This window comes from Gossypium hirsutum, chromosome A11, assembly GCF_007990345.1.
Source record: "Gossypium hirsutum isolate 1008001.06 chromosome A11, Gossypium_hirsutum_v2.1, whole genome shotgun sequence".
In the NCBI taxonomy this organism is placed as follows: domain Eukaryota; kingdom Viridiplantae; phylum Streptophyta; class Magnoliopsida; order Malvales; family Malvaceae; genus Gossypium; species Gossypium hirsutum.
In genome coordinates, this window is record NC_053434.1 from 22,262,508 (window position 1) to 22,280,225 (window position 17,718).

The 17,718-nt window shown below is 34.2% G+C and overlaps 2 protein-coding genes and 1 long non-coding RNA gene across 4 annotated transcripts; 2 read left to right on the forward strand and 1 right to left on the reverse strand.

Annotated features, from left to right (window-relative positions):
• The first annotated feature begins 1,137 nt into the window (after window positions 1–1,137).
• On the forward strand, window positions 1,138–7,396 carry LOC107912738 (chloroplastic group IIA intron splicing facilitator CRS1, chloroplastic). Of its 2 annotated transcripts, XR_001688272.2 has the most exons (9): window positions 1,138–1,981; window positions 2,352–2,799; window positions 3,150–3,280; window positions 4,514–4,864; window positions 5,129–5,285; window positions 5,446–5,738; window positions 5,869–5,928; window positions 6,226–6,356; window positions 6,436–7,396. XR_001688272.2 is itself a non-coding variant. In XM_016841045.2 (8 exons), exons 1-8 carry the CDS (start codon window positions 1,250–1,252, stop codon window positions 6,265–6,267), a joined length of 2,214 nt encoding a protein of 737 aa, XP_016696534.1. In that variant the 5' UTR covers window positions 1,198–1,249; the 3' UTR covers window positions 6,268–6,357. The 2 variants fall into 2 exon arrangements, 1 of the variants encoding a protein (XP_016696534.1); XM_016841045.2 differs by lacking the exon at window positions 6,436–7,396 and having other exon boundaries at window positions 1,198–1,981; window positions 6,226–6,357.
• A 1,672-nt stretch (window positions 7,397–9,068) lies between these two features.
• Window positions 9,069–9,950, reverse strand: LOC107911010 (PR5-like receptor kinase). Its single transcript, XM_016838913.2, has one exon. It carries the CDS (start codon window positions 9,948–9,950, stop codon window positions 9,069–9,071), a length of 882 nt encoding a protein of 293 aa, XP_016694402.2.
• Window positions 9,951–13,221: 3,271 nt separating this feature from the next.
• Window positions 13,222–15,729, forward strand: LOC121209805 (uncharacterized). Its single transcript, XR_005904930.1, has 2 exons — window positions 13,222–14,234; window positions 14,597–15,729. It is a non-coding gene; the product is annotated as an uncharacterized lncRNA (long non-coding RNA).
• Window positions 15,730–17,718: the final 1,989 nt, after the last annotated feature.

Sequence of the window (17,718 nt, forward strand, 5' to 3'; positions counted from 1 at the left end):
TATAAATATATTAATAATAAATGTTTTGTAGTATAAATGTTAAAATATGTCATAAGTCGATGTACTCTTCACAGATTTGTAATTTAGTCTTTATATTTTTATTTTCAAGAATTTAGTCTTTTTACTTTTCAAATTTGAAAATCAAGTCCAATTGTTAACATCGTTAAATTTTTTTTTACAATTTTGTTGGTGTCATATTTTTAAATAAAAAATACCCACTTAATAGTCATGTAATTAAAAAATGACATTGTAATGGATCTGAATTTAACCTAATATTTTTAATATATGCAAAAACAATGTAAAATATAAAATTATAGATAAAAATAAATTCAATTAAACAATGGAAAAATAAAAAAATCTCAAATGTATGTATGTTTAATTAAAAATAACTTTTATAAAATATTTTAAAGAAATCTACCAAATAATAGATTTAAAGGTGAAGGTTTGAAGGATGCAAAAAAAATGATAGGAACTCACTCAAATCTCTCTCCTTCTAAAAAAACTTTCTAAGGGAAAAAAATAGATAAAGGAAATAAGAAAAAGAAAAATAAAAATGAAGATGTAAAAGGAAAAAAAAAACAATAGCCTGATTATAATATAAGGGAAAATAGGACAAATCCAATTTATCCTATAACTCAAAAGATTTTTATTCAAAAATGGTAAAATCACCATATTAGCCATCCATCTTCTCCTACTTCACACAAGCTTCCTAACATCCTTAATTTCTTATAAAAAAGGTTTAAAATTCACACAAATTAATTCCAACAAAAAACCCAATCCCAAAATAAATTTATCCATTGCCAATCCATGTAAACACTCAAATGTTGACTCGAGAATTTGGGGCCGTTGCATAAATTAACAAATTTAGATAAATATGTATATAACCTTTTAACAAATATAGTAGCCTCAACTTGTAGCTTATTTTTTATTAGGTAAACTACACCTAATATTACTAAACTATTAGTAAATTTACGTTTTGGTCATTTAACTTTAAAGTATAAGCCATACAATAGCGATCTTAATAGCCCAATCACTTAAATAAAAATATTTAAATAGTTTAGTAATCATTTTATAACATTTTGAAGGTTAGTGACTAAAATATAAATATACTAATAACTTAGTGACATTAACTGAGTTTAACCTTTTTTTTATATTTAAATTCTAAAGATATAGAAAACAGAACCAACGAACCAAAATAAAGAGCTGTCCAAGTTTTGCTAACTTGTTATTGAATCACCATCTACCACTCATGTTCACCACTCTCTTAAAATCTCCCATTCCTTTCTTTTCTTCCTTCAACTCAACCCAAAACCCTTCCAAAACCCAGAAAGGAAATCACTCTTTCAATAAAAATTCCAAATTCTCAGTCTCAAAAACCCACAGGAATGGCCCCATTAAGATGCCAACACCTCCATGGATGAAGGGTCCTCTCCTACTCCAACCCGATGAAGTGTTAAATGCTTCAAAACCCACTACTAAAAGGAGCTCAAACAACAATTCAAAGGCACCTGAAAAGGCATTGTTTGGAAAGGAAAGCGGGGTGAGAGGGAAGAAAGTGATGAAAAAGATCATCAGAGACGTGGAAAAGCTACAAGGGAATGGAGCTTTAGACGATACCCAGATTGGGAAATTTGAAGAATTTGAGATCGGGAATTGGTTGGAGGAGATTGGAAGTGATGGGGAAGTGAAAAAATTTGATAGGAAAATGCCGTGGGTCAGAGAAGAAGAGAAAGTTGTGTTTAGGAGGATGAAAAAGGAGAAAGTTTTGACACAGGCTGAGATTATTCTTGATAACGATTTGCTTGAGAGACTGAGAAAAAAGGCTACGAGGATGAGGAAATGGGTTAAGGTGATGAAAGCTGGTGTAACTCAGGATGTTGTTGATGAGATAAGGTTGGCTTGGGGGAACAATGAGCTTGTTATGCTTAAATTTGGTGTTCCTTTGTGTAGAAATATGGATAGAGCAAGTGAAATTGTTGAGGTTTGTTTTTCTGCTAATTTCCTTTTGCATTTTATGTAAGAAGTTTCAAAGATGTTTATTGTTAATCATGTTTTTGTATTTTTATGAATAAATTTATGCAAACAAATGATTTCAGGGTAGAATTCGTTTAAGAACTCTCATATTTGGCCTTCTAATTATTAAACTATAGTATTCAATTTCATAATATTTGGAACGTGTGATGAAAGGTTCAATGCTATTCTGTTCGTATACAAATTATATTGTTTTTGATGTTGTTGTTAAAGATTATAAATATTCATTTATCATTATTGTTTTTTAGGTCTAGAACATCAACACATTCAGGATTTAACTTTGTCGAAGTTTCTGACTGTTATATCTCGTTACATGACAGATGAAGACTGGGGGCTTGGTTGTATGGTGCAAGAAAGATATTCTTGTTGTTTATAGAGGACAGAACCACTGGCTGACTTCAAATGGTCAAAGAGTATTCAATAACTTGGCCTCAGACAATAATACTACTATGTCTCCAGAAAAATCTAATGCAAGTACTTGGGGGAGAAGTTTGAATGGAGAAGACAGAGATGAGAATAATCAACCAGTAGTTGGATCACTGTATGAGAGGGAAACTGATAGATTATTGGATGGTTTAGGACCTCGCTTTATTGACTGGTGGATGCGAAAGCCATTACCAGTTGATGCTGACTTGCTTCCAGAAGTGGTTCCTGGCTTTAAGCCTCCAACAAGACTTTCTCCTCCTAAAACTAGACCAAAATTGACAGATGAGGAGTTGACGAATTTGAGGAAGCTCGCTCATCCTTTACCTTTTCACTTTGTTCTCGGTATCACCTTACCTATTATAAACTTATTGACTAGAACTTACACACACATTTGCATGGCATACATGCAGTACTTTAGGCTTATGACATATGCATGTAGTATCCTTACCATTTTAAGTAACTAAGGGACAGGGAAGTAATCTATTCTAGTCTAACTGAAAAATGTGCTTGTTAATTATTGAGAAATTATTTCAAGGGTAAATCTGCATTCAACATTAGTATTAACATGAAGAATTTGATGTTCTATATCTTGCATAACAAAACATTTACTGAGGTATGCTTAGTCAATTTGTGTTCCACTCGTGTTTGCAATTTTCAGAATTCTTGATACCGGTTTATTCTTCTTGCTGCAGGGAGGAATAGGAACCTTCAAGGCTTGGCCAATTCTATCTTGAAATTATGGGAAAAGAGTCTCATAGCAAAGATTGCTATAAAGTGGGGGGTACAAAATACTGACAATGAGCAAATGGCTAATGAGCTCAAGGTAAGCCTGTAATTCTTTTGTGTTGTTATGAACACATCGCGCTGAAATTTGCTCTGTTTATAACCATGGGCAGATCCTAGGTTTCTCGGACTTGGATGTGAGTGTCTGATACATGTGTGTCTGACATGGGCATGTTAAAAAATTTCCAAGTTTTTCTATTTATTTGGAGGGTTCTTGGAGAATCATATCTTTATCCTCATGTTTGAATATGTACTGGGCATGGGTGTTAAACATGGGTACTTCAAAACAAATGAAGAGTCGGAGAAACATAGGGTAGTTCTGTTTTTATTTTGTCAAGAATCATCGTATATGACATATCTAAGTTGTATCAGGCTTGTATAAATGTCTAAACTAAGAGAACAGCATCAGACACCTTGTTGTTAGCATGACACATAACTCGATTTAAGGAAAAAATTATCTTGAAGTATCCATGTTCTACACTTGTGTCCAACACATAGATATAAGGATATGACCTTCAAGGCCCTCCAAATACATGGAAAAACTAAAATAATCAGACCATACCTGTGTTAGAATATACTCATCTGTCACTCGTACCTGGGGCAGGCAGGTACGGAGGTACCTTTCCCCCCTTCAAATTTCCTAAGTATTTTAAATACTATCAAGTAAAAAAAGGAAAAATTATATTTGCCCCCTTAAATTTAAGTAATTTGAAATATTTTACATTATCATTTTAAAATAAAGTAAAATTATCTTCTTTTTTTTTTTTGAAAAAATAATTGATTTCATTTGTAGAATTTGTTTGATATAACAAATTTGGTAACACTTTTATGTTAAATCCATTCATTATTATTAGCTTGATTCTCTCTATTAATCTTTTCAATCAATTAAATGAATACATTTTTACTAATAATTGTGTTAAACATTTTTTATTCTATAGTTAAAAATGTAAAAAAATAAAGAAGTTAAATAATTATGGTATCTAATCCAAATTGAGTATTTAATTTATTTTTCTGTTTTCTAAATATTAATTTGGGTTGGGTCAAACTATTCGGAATTTGAAAGACCTTGTTCGAAGTTGGTCCAGCTCCCCAAATCACTATTTCCGGCTTCAACCTTGCTCATACTCTAGTCCAAGTAAATTAGTTCAGAAGGATCACTGCGTAGCCTACCAAGCCTGGAATTCTGTATACGTTTTTCCACATGACATGCATGCACGTTTATGATTATCAACAACTGTATATTTACTATGACTAATAAGTCTTGACTCTGCAGGATCTCACGGGGGGAGTTTTGTTACTAAGGAATAAGTTCCTTATAATATTCTACCGGGGGAAGGACTTCCTTCCTCAAGGTGTTGCTAATTCTGTAATGGAGAGAGAAATGGCACTCAGGAGATGCCAACTTATTGAAGAAGGTGCTCGAGTCAAAGTAGCCGAAACCTTTCAGGTTGCTAATGAATCTTTGGCGAAGACTAGCACTGTAGGAACTTTAGCAGAATTTCAGGATATTCAGACCAAATATGGAGTCCTGGAAAAAGAAAATAATGAACTCGAAATTCAAATAGAAGCTCAAAAGGAAAACTTAGAGAGGGAATTGAGAAACCAAGAACGCAAACTTGCAATTGTAAGATCCCTTTCCAATTATATTTCTGTTTTTAAAACCATGTTAGAGTCGGGTGTGAGTCTGACAAAGGTATGTTCAAATTTTTGTTAGATTTCCATGTATTTGGAGGGGATTTCCCTTCAAATATCCCTTCGCAAAACCATTTGTTTAGCATTGGTGTTGGCCAACATCATATCGTTTCAAACGCATCATTTTCCTGCGTATGATCATATTATATCCTTTGGACTGCCGTTTGTTGACACAATCTTAATTCTCTCTTTGTAGCTCAATGGAAAGATAGAGAAGTCAGCTAAAAAGCTAGCAAAGTTGAATTCTTCATGGCAAACTGCTGAGCCAGATTTGGATCTCGAAACCATTACTGAAGAGGAGAGAGAATGCTTGCGGAAGATTGGACTGAAGCTAAGTAGTTGCTTAGTGCTTGGTGAGGGAAAGACTGTGAAGCTCTCCTAGTTGCCAATCAATTCTTTATCTTTCAAATCCTTGGTTTTTCAAATTTTAGATAGCTTTTCTGCTGGTTTTCCTTCAGCATCCTTGGCTGGACCTAAATATCTCTGTTTTGTTTTTGTTTTAATATGGTTCAGGTAGGCGTGGAGTCTTTAATGGCGTCATAGAAGGAGTACATCAACACTGGAAGCACAGAGAAGTTGTCAAGGTAATCACAATGCAGAGAGCATTCCTACGAGTTATCTATACTGCAAAAATGCTTGTAGCGGAGAGTGGTGGGATTTTGGTTTCAGTGGAGAAGCTAAAAGAAGGTCATGCCATAATCATCTACCGTGGGAAAAACTATCGACGCCCTTCGAAGCTAATGACTGATCATCTCCTAACTAAGAGGGAAGCATTACAAAGGTCTATTGAATTACAGAGAATCGGAGTAAGCTCTTTGTTTTTGCTCGCTAATCACAACTTTTCTGTTCTTACCCTTTTGTTGAAAATTTCCACTTTATTCTGTTGTATATTTCTAGGCTTAACCATGATTTCTTTTCGTTGTTCTTGGTTATCAGTCATTGAAGTTTTTTGCATATCAGCGACGACAGGCAATCTTAGATTTGAAACTCAAACTGGTAAGAAAATAATATTTGTTCTCTTCTTTTGGTATAAACTATAAAGGAGGCCGTAGAGTGGGGGTAAGGGAAGGGATAGAAATGTCAGGATTTGAATCCAAACCTGCTTGATGCACCTCTAAATGATACCTGCATGAACCAACCTAGCTAAACTCTGGCTTCCAAACAAATTTTATTCTCACCAGTCATATGCCTTTGTTTTCTTAAAATAGTTTGTGATGCTCTCTATTCTTCATTAAAGCAAAGCTTATATATGTTTTCCTATTAGATTGTTTAACTGATTTATTGAAACTTTAGGCCAAGTTGGAGGAACAAGGAGTTGCTAGTCCACAAGGGTGATAAGCCACTGACTTATGTTCTATGGATCATGAGATCTCCTGAAAGTTTCCTCTTTAGTCAATCATCATATTATATGACTGTGGCTCATGGTATCTTGCAAACTGAAAATCTTGAAATCATGGAACTTTCTATTGCTAGGGTTTTGATTCAAGTTTATCATGTATACAGGCAAAAATAAGGAGTGAATTCTAGATGAGGCAGTTGCATGAGCCAAAAGAATGAGCGTCCCTTTGTGCATTGATGTCAGAAATGTATGGCGAGTTATCCAAGCTTTTGACTGCGATGTGGGGAAACTTAAACAAGATAGCTTATTACTTCTGCAAGTATGATTCAGACAGTTTAAGCTTGGGATGCTAGTTGCTACACATGAAAAACCGTGCTGAATGCTACTGTGATGATGACCTACAACATTATCCTGAATCCATGGCGGGAGTTCTTGAGCCCTGAATATCAGTCATGTATGAAGGTCACCCAACCAATAGGTTTTTCTTACTGGGTTGATGTCATCAAGTTATCCCTTGGTGCAGCTATAACTATTATGGACGAGCATGTGTAGATTTGCAGGTTTTGAATTGCATAGTTTGTGTTATAATGCCATGCTTGAGAGGACTGTATTCGGCCTTTTCTGATTTTCAGGTTCTCTAGCACATAAGCCCCCTTGATGGAAGCCACTAAGTCGTCATGACGGTATCATTTGCAGCAAACTATTTTAAAAGTTTTGAAACATGTCTAATTTGGGATGGCTTTAGTGCAAGAGTACAACGTCAGCATTCAGTGGCATCAAATAGTGAGCTAGGAAAACAACAAAACACCGAGTTTGACAAACAATTGCAGGTACAGACCTCGAACATTTCGGCTATGGTCCTACTAGAAATGGGTGTATGAATTCATACAGAACCAGTTGTTGATATGAAGAAAATTCCCATATTTATGATTTATCATTAGTCTTTGTTGCACATTCTTGCTCTGTATATTTCTAACCATAACTGGGAATAATACTCCAAGCCGTAGCAGTTAGTCGAAATTTCAGTCTCTAGTTTTAGTTGGAGGCTAGATTTGGGAAGTCGCACACACACACTCATATTGTATGTATATTTTCACATATTATAATCATGCTCTTAAAGTATCATATCACATTTTAATTATTTTTTGATATTATATTTGAGTGGTAACTCAAATTATCAAGTTTGGTCAATACACATGCGGAGGACCCAAAACTTTGCCATTTTCTTCATTGCCGGCTCTTGGATTATGACTAAATTTTGATTATCTTTTTAGTCAAGTTGCAAATTTTCTGCTCAGCTCTTAAATTAGGAAATTTCCTCTTGAGTTATAAGGTCCACCACTGGGTTGTAACTCGATTTTTGAAAATTCTAGTTAATTTCATTTGGGTTGGCTCGAGTCAGCTCAAATTTAATATTTTAAAAAATAATAGGACATTAAAAATGCCTATGAATATATTTTTATAATTAAATATAAATAAAAACATTATTTATTTATTAAAATAATAATTTGCTTTAGATTAACTTGTATTGTGAATGAAATTTTCTTATGATACAAGTTGTGAATTAGGCTCATTAGGCTAAACTGTTAACCCAAATATCATTTAAAAATTTATTATGTTTAAAGTTCTTAAAATTGAATTGATAATTGAATTGGTGGGGTTATTGGTTTGATCAATTAAATTAAATAAATTATTAAAAATTTATAAAAAAATTTAAAAAATTGGTTCAATTGTTTCATGTTAACTTGTGAGTTAATCAATTTGATACCTCTCTCTAGATAAATATTTCGACTAATTCTTGATTCGATCTGTCTAATTAATTAATTTGATTCAAACAATTATAATTTCATTTCATTAAAAATGTTTTTCATATTTCCCTCCAATTAATCCTTCAATCTTTTTGAAAGAAATGCAAAAAAATCCTCTGAATTCAACATTATGTTATAAACCATCAAATACAAGTTATAACTCATGACACTGCATTATGTAAAAGTTGGCAATTAACCAAAATTAAGTCAATTTTTTTAATCATAGGAAGATGATAAGGCAACAAAGTATATAATAAATGTTATCATGGTTGTTATGGTACACTTTGGAAACAACATTGTTGAGAGGAATAGTTATAAATCCTGAACATAGTTCATAAAACGGACATGAAGAATATAAAAAAGTACATAATAAATGTTTAAAGCTAAATTTAATGGATTGAATTAGGGGTGTTCAAACGATTAACCAAACCGAATTAGTATTAATCGAATTAACCAGATTTTTTAATCCTTTAATTGTTAATCAAACCAAAATTTTTCAAAAAAATTAACCGAATCAAATTTTGGTTAATTCGATCGATTAACCAAATTAATCGAAATTTATATGTTTTTGTTTTTTTATTAAAACAAGTATAAAACATATCAAAAAAATAAATTAATAATGTTCATTTGAACAAATTATCCGAATTAAAACTACATATAATTTCAATTATTAATTATTAATTCGGTAAATTATTCGATTTCGAACCGAATTAACCAACAACCAAACTTCTAAAAAATCACTAATCGTCCTCCGACTGAATTAGATTGGTTAACCGACTGATTAACCGAATTAGATCAGTTCGGTCGGCTAATTTAGTATTAATCGAAATTTGAACACCCCTAGATTGAACTATGTTGAACAAAATCAAAGATCGAATTGGTCGCACCTTTGAAAAAAATACAAAAAAAAAAGGTTTTTAATCGCTTTTTGACTGATTCAATATTTATTCACTTTTCTACATCTATCATATTATAAATTCAATCTTTTTTTATTCCTTGATTTTAGGGGATCGTAAAGGAGAAGATACAAAAGGTTTAGGTAGAATTACCAATGATTGAAGGCTTCCTCGCAACATTTCTAGCACTTTAGTCATTGAAGGTCGATCAGAGGGGTCACATTGAATGCACCAAAGGCTCACCATAATCAACTTGTTTGTTATTTCTTGTTCCTCTTCAACTATTACTCCTTTGAGATTCAAGTCCATAGATTGATCAAGATGCTCATAAATCCATGATGGAAAATACACTTCACTGGTTTGAGACACTCCAACATCAATGTTTTTTCTTCCTCCCACCATTTCAAGGACCATCATTCCATAGCTATAGGCATCTGATTTATAAGAAACTCCGCCAAAGTTTCGACAAAACACTTTTGGAGCAATATATCTGATTGTTCCTCTTGCACAAGCCATGGAAATTATACTCTCTTTTCTTTCACATAACTTAGACAAACCGAAATCAGATATTCTGAGACAAAAGTCCTTGTCGAAGTGCAAGATCCTTTTGTTGCAACCTTGATGCAAGTATTCGAGCCCTCTAGCAATGCCAAGTGCAATGTCGTACAAAGTTTTCCACTCCAATTGACGACTTTGATTATTTGATCCTTGACTATAAATGAACTTGTCCAAAGCATGAGGCATGAATTCATAAATCAAAGCTCTCTTCGATTTCTCGAAAAAAAAACCAAGTAAAGTCACTATATTAACGTGAGAAGTTCTACTAATACTAGCTATTTCATTCATAAAATATTCTCCATTTCCCTTAGATTCATTTAGGACTTTAATTGCGACAAAACGGTCTTCAGACATTTTTCGTTTATATACTTTATCATATCCTCCTTGACCTAAATTATCATGAAATTTATTTGTCATTAATATCGCTTTGGTGCAAATGTACCAAATTTTTTCATAAATGCCTCAATTGTTGCTTTGTCTCCTTGGGAATGAATTGACAATAATTTTGTTTTGAACCTCAAGACAATGAAGCTTACTGATACAATAGCAACAACGGTTGCACCAACTGTCAATCCTGTTATATACATGAATGAAGATTAATAGGGTAAATTAAGTTCTCCACATCTATTAATTTCACAATATAATTTAAAATGATATTTTGAATAAATTCTGTACGTATAGTTAATAAATTATATGATAACCCCATTACTTGCATTTCTTGGAAAATTGTTTATCTTGTTTTGCAGTGACATCAAATATTAATTAATAAAGAGAATTTTGTTAGAAATAATAAAACTTTTGTTCATTAATTATGACCCATTAAATTGGTTCATACCTATGATTAGTTTGAGCTGCAACTTGGAACTGGACCCTGTAAATACAATTTACAGCAAAAATCAATACAGTGGATACTCTTCAATTTTAATCATTTAATAATTCCAATTCAACTGAAACAGGTTTAGAAGAACAATATGAGAGAGATTCACTGACAAATTTCAACTGTCGAAACTTTCCTTTTTATTTAAAATTTTTAAATTTAATGAAAATACGGGTGGATCGACTTTTGAAAAACAGAAATGTGGAGTCGCCACCGATCCTTTTGTTTTGGTGTGATCGGGTAACCTAAGAACTTGGTTATTTTAATAAACATTTGTGATCTACTAAAACAACGATTCTGGTCTACGAAAAATTTAGAAAACGGGCTCGGGAGTCGGTTACGCATGAGGAAGGATTAGCACCCTCACTACGCCCAAAATTGGTACCAAATCGATTAAATACTGTCCTTATGTCTAAAATTAAAAATGTTTTTGAAATGTGGTTTTTTTTTATAACAGTTGAATAACCCGAGTTGATTGTCAAAATCTTCTTGTTCGACGTCCGAAAATTTATAATTTGAAAATCACGAAAGGATGCTCAACTATTTAGTCCAACGAAAAATCAAAACCCAGCACAGTAGGGCACGATTATTCAAATTCTCAAACATCGATCATTGCCTCACTTTGGGAAAATACGAGTGAAATTCCAGAGAGATATTCAATTATTTTGGACAGACGGGAGATTGCAACCCAGCACGATAGGGCACTATTCCCCGAACTGCCAAACATCGAACACTTCTTTCGTTTTAAAGGGTTTTTAGAAAATGTGAATGAAACTTCGAAGGGATCTTCGATTGTTTAGGGCGAATGAAAAAACGCAACCCAGCACGATATGGCACAATTCTCAAATCGCCAAACATCGAACATCCTTTGTTTTGAAAGGTTTTTAATAAACATGAGTGAAAACCTAAAGGAATATTCGATTGTTTTGAGTAAACGAGAAATCACAACCCAGCACGATAGGGCATGATTCCCGAATTGTCAATCACCGAATATTGCCTTCGTTTTAAATGATTTTTAGAAGACATGCGTGAAATTTTGGAGGGATATTTGATTATTTTAAGCAAACGAGAAATTGCAACCCAACACGTTAGGGCACGATTCCACGAATTGCCAAATATCGCACATCGCCTCCATTTTAAAGAATTTTTAAAAGGCATGAGTGAAATTTTGAAGGGATATTCGATTATTTTCAGCAAACGCGAAATTGCAACCCAATACGTTAAGGCACTATTCCGCGAATTGCCAAATATCAAATCTAGTCTTCGTTTTAAAGAATTTTTAAGTGAATACTTATAAACTAACTTAAAACGTATTAATGCAATTTTTGAAATGAAACGAAATTAATCATAAAATTTGGATTTTATAAAACCACATTTCGAAAATCAAAAGGAAAACGATGAATGGGGTAATATGTACATATAAAATACGACAATAGAAGAGTGGAGGCAATACGATTTATTTGACCAACTAACAAACACTTACAACTAAGCACAATTAACTTGGAAATATAGCTCAATCTCAATCATGCATGGAGAATAATTAACATGGCAATATAAAATAATGAACAAATAAATAATGCAATGATAACATGCATGGGAAATAATTTACATACAATAAAATAAAGAAAATAATACTACAACAATACAACACCACAAAACAATACATAAAAATGTGCCAAAATGACGTGCATAGCATGATATAAAATAATTAACGCAAGATGGAAAAAGAGGAACAACATAACAATTAGAAGCCAATGTGGTATAAAATGATTTTAAAATAGTGACGAATAAATGAACACATAAAATATAGGTTGACCAATTTGCATAAAAAGTAAGGATATATAATTATTGAAATAGATATTATAGTGGAAATTTGAATCAAATTGCATGTAAAATGTTTTAGACACAAATTCATTTAAAAATCGACAACGTACATGATAATAATGTATATAATATGAAAGAATAATAAAGATATATGACAAGTTATAATACACTAAATAGATTTATAAAACATATATACATAAATGACTTTTTAAAAATAATTATTTGTAAAAACATAGAAATACCTACAAGCTTAAATTAATTTTATAACAAGTCGTATAATGGACTTAAGAACATGCTTATATATATATATATATATAAAGAAGACTACATGTATGAAACACATGGATTTAATAATATATAGATCAAATGTAGGTATCAATAAATATACATATATAAATAATGATTACTTAGAAGATATATTACGTAGGACTATATAATGAAATACAAGAAAAAATTTGAGAAATCATATGTATAAAATAATATAGGGTTAATAATATATATACGAAATAAGTTAATTTTAATATATATAAAAAAAATATGCTCATATGTACAAAGTATGTTTTTTTTAGGAGTATCTAGTTAAAAATGACCATATACATATAAAAAAGAAAAATAATTTAAATGACATATACACCATATATATATATAAAAGGATTGAATATGAGGATAAAATATAAATATGTATATAAAAATATATTGTGCATATATAGTTCATGGCAAGACTAGTTTTTTTTTATATTCTATATATTATTAATTCTACGTTACTTTACATACATAATTCCTTTTAAACCTACTTGTATATGAATAAAATGAAGTAATATATAATTTTTTTTTAAAACAATATGATAAAAGAAAACTTTAAAATAAAGACTTTATAAAAAAAAGGGGGTAATATTATCATGTTAATTCAAAAAAAGTATGTATGTACATGTATAGAAAGTATTAAGTTGATAAAAAAAATTATAGACCATGTAAATCAAATGGACTCAATTAAAATACAATTAAAATGAATGGGCTAATTTATAAATAAAATAATCAAAAGAGGGCCAACGTGTGATGCGCGTCAATGTAAAAGGATTAGAACTGGAAATAACCCAAGTTCTAAAACGCAGAGCAGAGACACGGACCAAAGCGCATACACACACAAATTACAGGGCTAATTTTAAAACACAAGGTAGGCAAATTGGACGCAAATTGAAGGCTGTGCGCAAGGGGAAGGACTTGTTGCATAAATAGACCATTTTAGGCGCAAAAGGCTCCCCCCACCCTTCTTACACGGTACTGTTTTGCTTAATATTTGAAACTAAAAGCCATTGAATGGCAGCTTACTATTCCCCTTTTTTTTCGCCATAAGCAGCAGACCCAATTCTTAGGGTTTCAACACAACAAATTTTGGGGTTTTCCCATCCCCCTATTTGATCATTCGACTGCCCCATTCCACCATTGAAATTGATGGATGGTGGCTCCCCATGGAGTCGTTTCATTCTCCTACTCTAAGCCTCACCTCGAAAGGTAAGATTTTTAGCCCGAAAACCCATCTCAAGCTTTGATTTCGACGAAGAAGAGATGGTCCCCGATGGCTCGTTTGAAGGTATGCTTCCTTTTTTATTATTTTATGCAGAAAACATATGAAACACGAAAGGAAGATGAAACAGATGCAAAAAAAAGAAGAAACACAAGGCGCTCGAAAAAAAAATCACCTTCTAGTTCTATTCTGATTTCTCTCTATTGCGGATTGCGTAAATGTCTGTTTTTTTGTGTAACCGATTATAAGGATTAAAATTTTGGCTTTATAGCCAGAGAAAAAAAGAAAATCAAAATAAAAAATACAATATTTCTCTTTTGTTTGCATTCGCTGCTGTTCTGCCTCGTTTGTTTGCAGGTACGGAGGTATGGAGCCAGCTGTGGGGATATGTGGCACTCAACGTGGGGTGTACGGAGGCGTTGAAGGCGGTCGTACGGCGCGAGGGCTAAGGCTCGTCTGCGGTTGAGGCGCAAATGTGAGGAGGAAACCCTAGGGTTTCTTTGTTTAGGCATTTAGGCTTATTGGGCCTATTTTTGGGTCAGGTCTAGGTTTAGTCATTGGGCTTGTGACTTGGGTCTTGGGTTTTAATTTTGGGTTTAGGGTCATGTATTAATTTTAGGTTTTGGACTGTAAAAGGGACTTTTAATTAATGGTCTGTTTCATTTATTGTATTTTTTTGTGTTTTGGTTTCTTCTTCGGGCCCGAGCAAATCGGCCTATTTACAACTGCCCCTCTTTGCTCATTGTTGTGTAATGAGAATAGAGCAAAGACTTCAAAGAAGGCCAATTTTGTCCGGTTTTGCGAAACCATGATTTCTTTGGTGCTTCTTTTCTTCAGGTAACTTCGATATGCTCCACTGCAGCTTTAGGGAGACCCGGTTCATGTGTTTTTATCCTGCTCTACTGCAACTTCAGAGAGATAAGGATTGTGACTTCGATCTGCTCCACTACAACTTCAGAGAGACAAGATCTTGCAATCTCTGGCCTGTTGCCCTACTACTTAGGGGGTTAAGGCTCGTTCTCTTCGATTTGCTCTACTGGATACGAGATCTGCAATCTTCAGCCTACTCCACTACAATTTTTAGGGAGCCAGGTCGGTGGCGTAAACCTGCTTCACTGCAACATCAGGAAGCCTAGATTTACCGTCTTTGATCTGTTCCACTGCAATCTCAGGGAAACAAGATCTACAATCTTCAACCTACTCCACTACAACTTTAGGGAGCTAGGTTGGTGGCTTAAATCTGCCTCACTGCAATCTCAGGAAGCCTAGATTCACCGTCTTCGATCTGCTCCACTGTAACTTTAGGGAAATGAGATCTAAAATTTCAACTTACTCCACTACCACTTTAGGGAGCTAGGGTGATGGCTCAAATCTGCTTCACTGCAAACTCAGGAAGCCTAGATTCACCGTCTTCGATCTGCTCCACTGCAACTTCAGGGAATCAAGATCTAAAATTTCAACCTACTCCACTACAACTTTAGGGAGCTAGGTTGGTGGCTCAAATCTGCTTCACTGCAATCTCAGAAAGCCTAGATTCACCGTCTTCGATCTGCTCCACTGCAACTTCAGGGAAACGAGATCTAAAATTTCAACCTACTCCACTACAATTTTAGGGAGCTAGGGTGATGGCTCAAATCTGCTTCACTGCAAACTCAGGAAGCCTAGATTCACCGTCTTCGATCTGCTCCACTGTAACTTCAGGGAAACGAGATCTAAAATTTCCACCTACTCCACTACAACTTTAGGGAGCTAGGTTGGTGGCTCCCATCTGCTTTACTGCAACTTCAGGAAGTTAAGATTCACCGTCTTCGATTTGCTTCACTGCAACTTCAGGGAAACAAGATCTGTAGGATTCACCAATATTGTTACACCGTCTTCTAAAGACATGATTTGTAGAATTGGTTTCCTATATCTGTGTATGCCAAATAATTAGGGTGCCATGATCAAAATGAATCCAATGCCCCTGACTATACGTGGTGTTTATGTCAAGTAATTAAAATGCTATGATCGAAATGAATCAAGTGCTCCTAACTAAATGAATGATTATGAATGTAGAAATGTTATGAGAGTGATTCCTTTTTAAACGCTTAAGGTATCATTGCTCATAATTCATCTGGGTTCCATCATTGATGTTCTATCGCGTCTTCTTGCTTAGCCGTTATCTCTGACAGAAAATTTGAAGAAATAGTCATAATTTGGACTACTCTTTTCTCAATGTTTTCCAACTTTGAACCTGGTTAGTCCTGACTAGTGGCCCTGTTTCAGGTCTTTGTACTATTTAGAAACTTTCCAGAGTAATATGCATAACTTTTTTTATGTGAATATTATAAGTCCAAAAATCATGATTTCAACAAAGATGCTCGAAAGAGATTATCATAATGGACAAATGGAATTTTATTAAGCAAAATTTGATGTGAATACATAGGATAATGAATCTTGATAAGGTGAAAAATAGAATGAGAAAAAGGTGCCCCCAGATATCGCAGCACGAGCTTCACTATTCTAATTCCTCAAAGGCTCTTTCGAACCAAATGTGTGTTCAGGAGATCCCTCGTATTTTTTTGATGCTCCAAGGTGTAATGTTCTCCTGTCTTGCTGATTTCGGGAGGACAAGACTACCACATGCCCTATATTTAAAATTTGAACCGCCCGTTTTCGCGTTTTCAACTCAAAAACCCCTTTGGTCTCAAAGTGCCCTTTGCGGGTTTTCACCTTGGCCTCTTCTTTTTTTTTGAATGCCCTTTGTGGGTTTTCACTTTGGCCCCCTCTTCTTTAGGTAAAATACTTCTTGACTGAATCTGAATTTACAGGATTTGGCAAGTTTCTACCATCCATCTCGGCTAGAATCAATGCTCCTCCGGAAAAAGCTTTCTTCACCACGTAAGGCCCCTCCCAATTAGGCATCCATTTTCCTCGAAAATTTTTCTGTATGGGAAGGATCTTTTTCAAAACCAAGTCTCCATCATGGAATTCTCTAGGGTGAACCTTTTTGTCATAAGCCCGCATAATTCGTTTTTGGTACATCTGACCATGACGGATAGCTCTTAGTCTCTTTTCCTCAATCAAGTTCAATTGATCGTATCGAGACTGGATCCATTCTGCTTCATCCAAATTTAACTCCGACAACACTCGAAGAGACGAGATCTCGACTTTGATTGGCAACACTGCCTCTATTCCGTAGACTAAAGAGAAAGTCGTTGCCCCAGTTGAGGTTATGACTGATGTTCGATAAGCAAATAGGGCAAACGGTAACTTCTCATGCCAATCTCTGTAAGTCTTGGTCATCTTCCCCACAATCTTCTTAATGTTTTTATTGGCTGCTTCCACTGCCCCATTCATCTTCGGGCGATATGGCGACGAGTTGTGGTGTCTGATCTTGAATTGACTGCAGACTTCTGCTATCGTACTATTGTTCAGGTTTAATGCATTGTCAGATTTGATCCTCTCTGGCATTCCGTACCGATATATGATCTCCTTCTTTAGAAATTTACTCACTGCCGACTTTGTAACACTAGCATACGAAGCAGCCTCTACCCATTTGGTGAAGTAGTCGATAACCACAAAGATGAACTGATGCCCATTGGAAGCTTTCGGGGATATTGGTCCAATCACATCCATGCCCCACATAGAGAATGGCCATGGGGAAACTATGACATGCAGCGGTGAAGGAGGCACATGAATTTTGTCTCCGTAGATTTGGCACTTATGGCATCTCTTGGCGTAATTGACACAGTCTCCTTCCATGGTGGACCAATAGTACCCGAATATCATAATTTACTTGGCCATTGTAAAACCATTAGCGTGTGTCCCACAGACGTCTTCATGGACTTCTTTCAAGATTTTCTTAGCTTCTACAACGTCTACACATCTTAATAGCACTTGATCCTTTCTCCTTTTGTATAGGATCTCCCCATCTAAGATGTAGTCGATGGCCAATCTTCTCAGCGTTCTTTTGTCAT

Coding starts and splice junctions, on each gene's coding strand:
- LOC107912738 (XM_016841045.2), top strand. CDS start 1,250: ATGTTCACCACTCTCTTAAAATCTCCCATTCCTTTCTTTTCTTCCTTC. Junction 2,800..3,149: donor ACCTTTTCACTTTGTTCTCG/GTATCACCTTAC, acceptor TTCTTGCTGCAG/GGAGGAATAGGAACCTTCAA. Junction 5,929..6,225: donor TAGATTTGAAACTCAAACTG/GTAAGAAAATAA, acceptor TTGAAACTTTAG/GCCAAGTTGGAGGAACAAGG.
- LOC107911010 (XM_016838913.2), bottom strand. CDS start 9,950: ATGACAAATAAATTTCATGATAATTTAGGTCAAGGAGGATATGATAAA.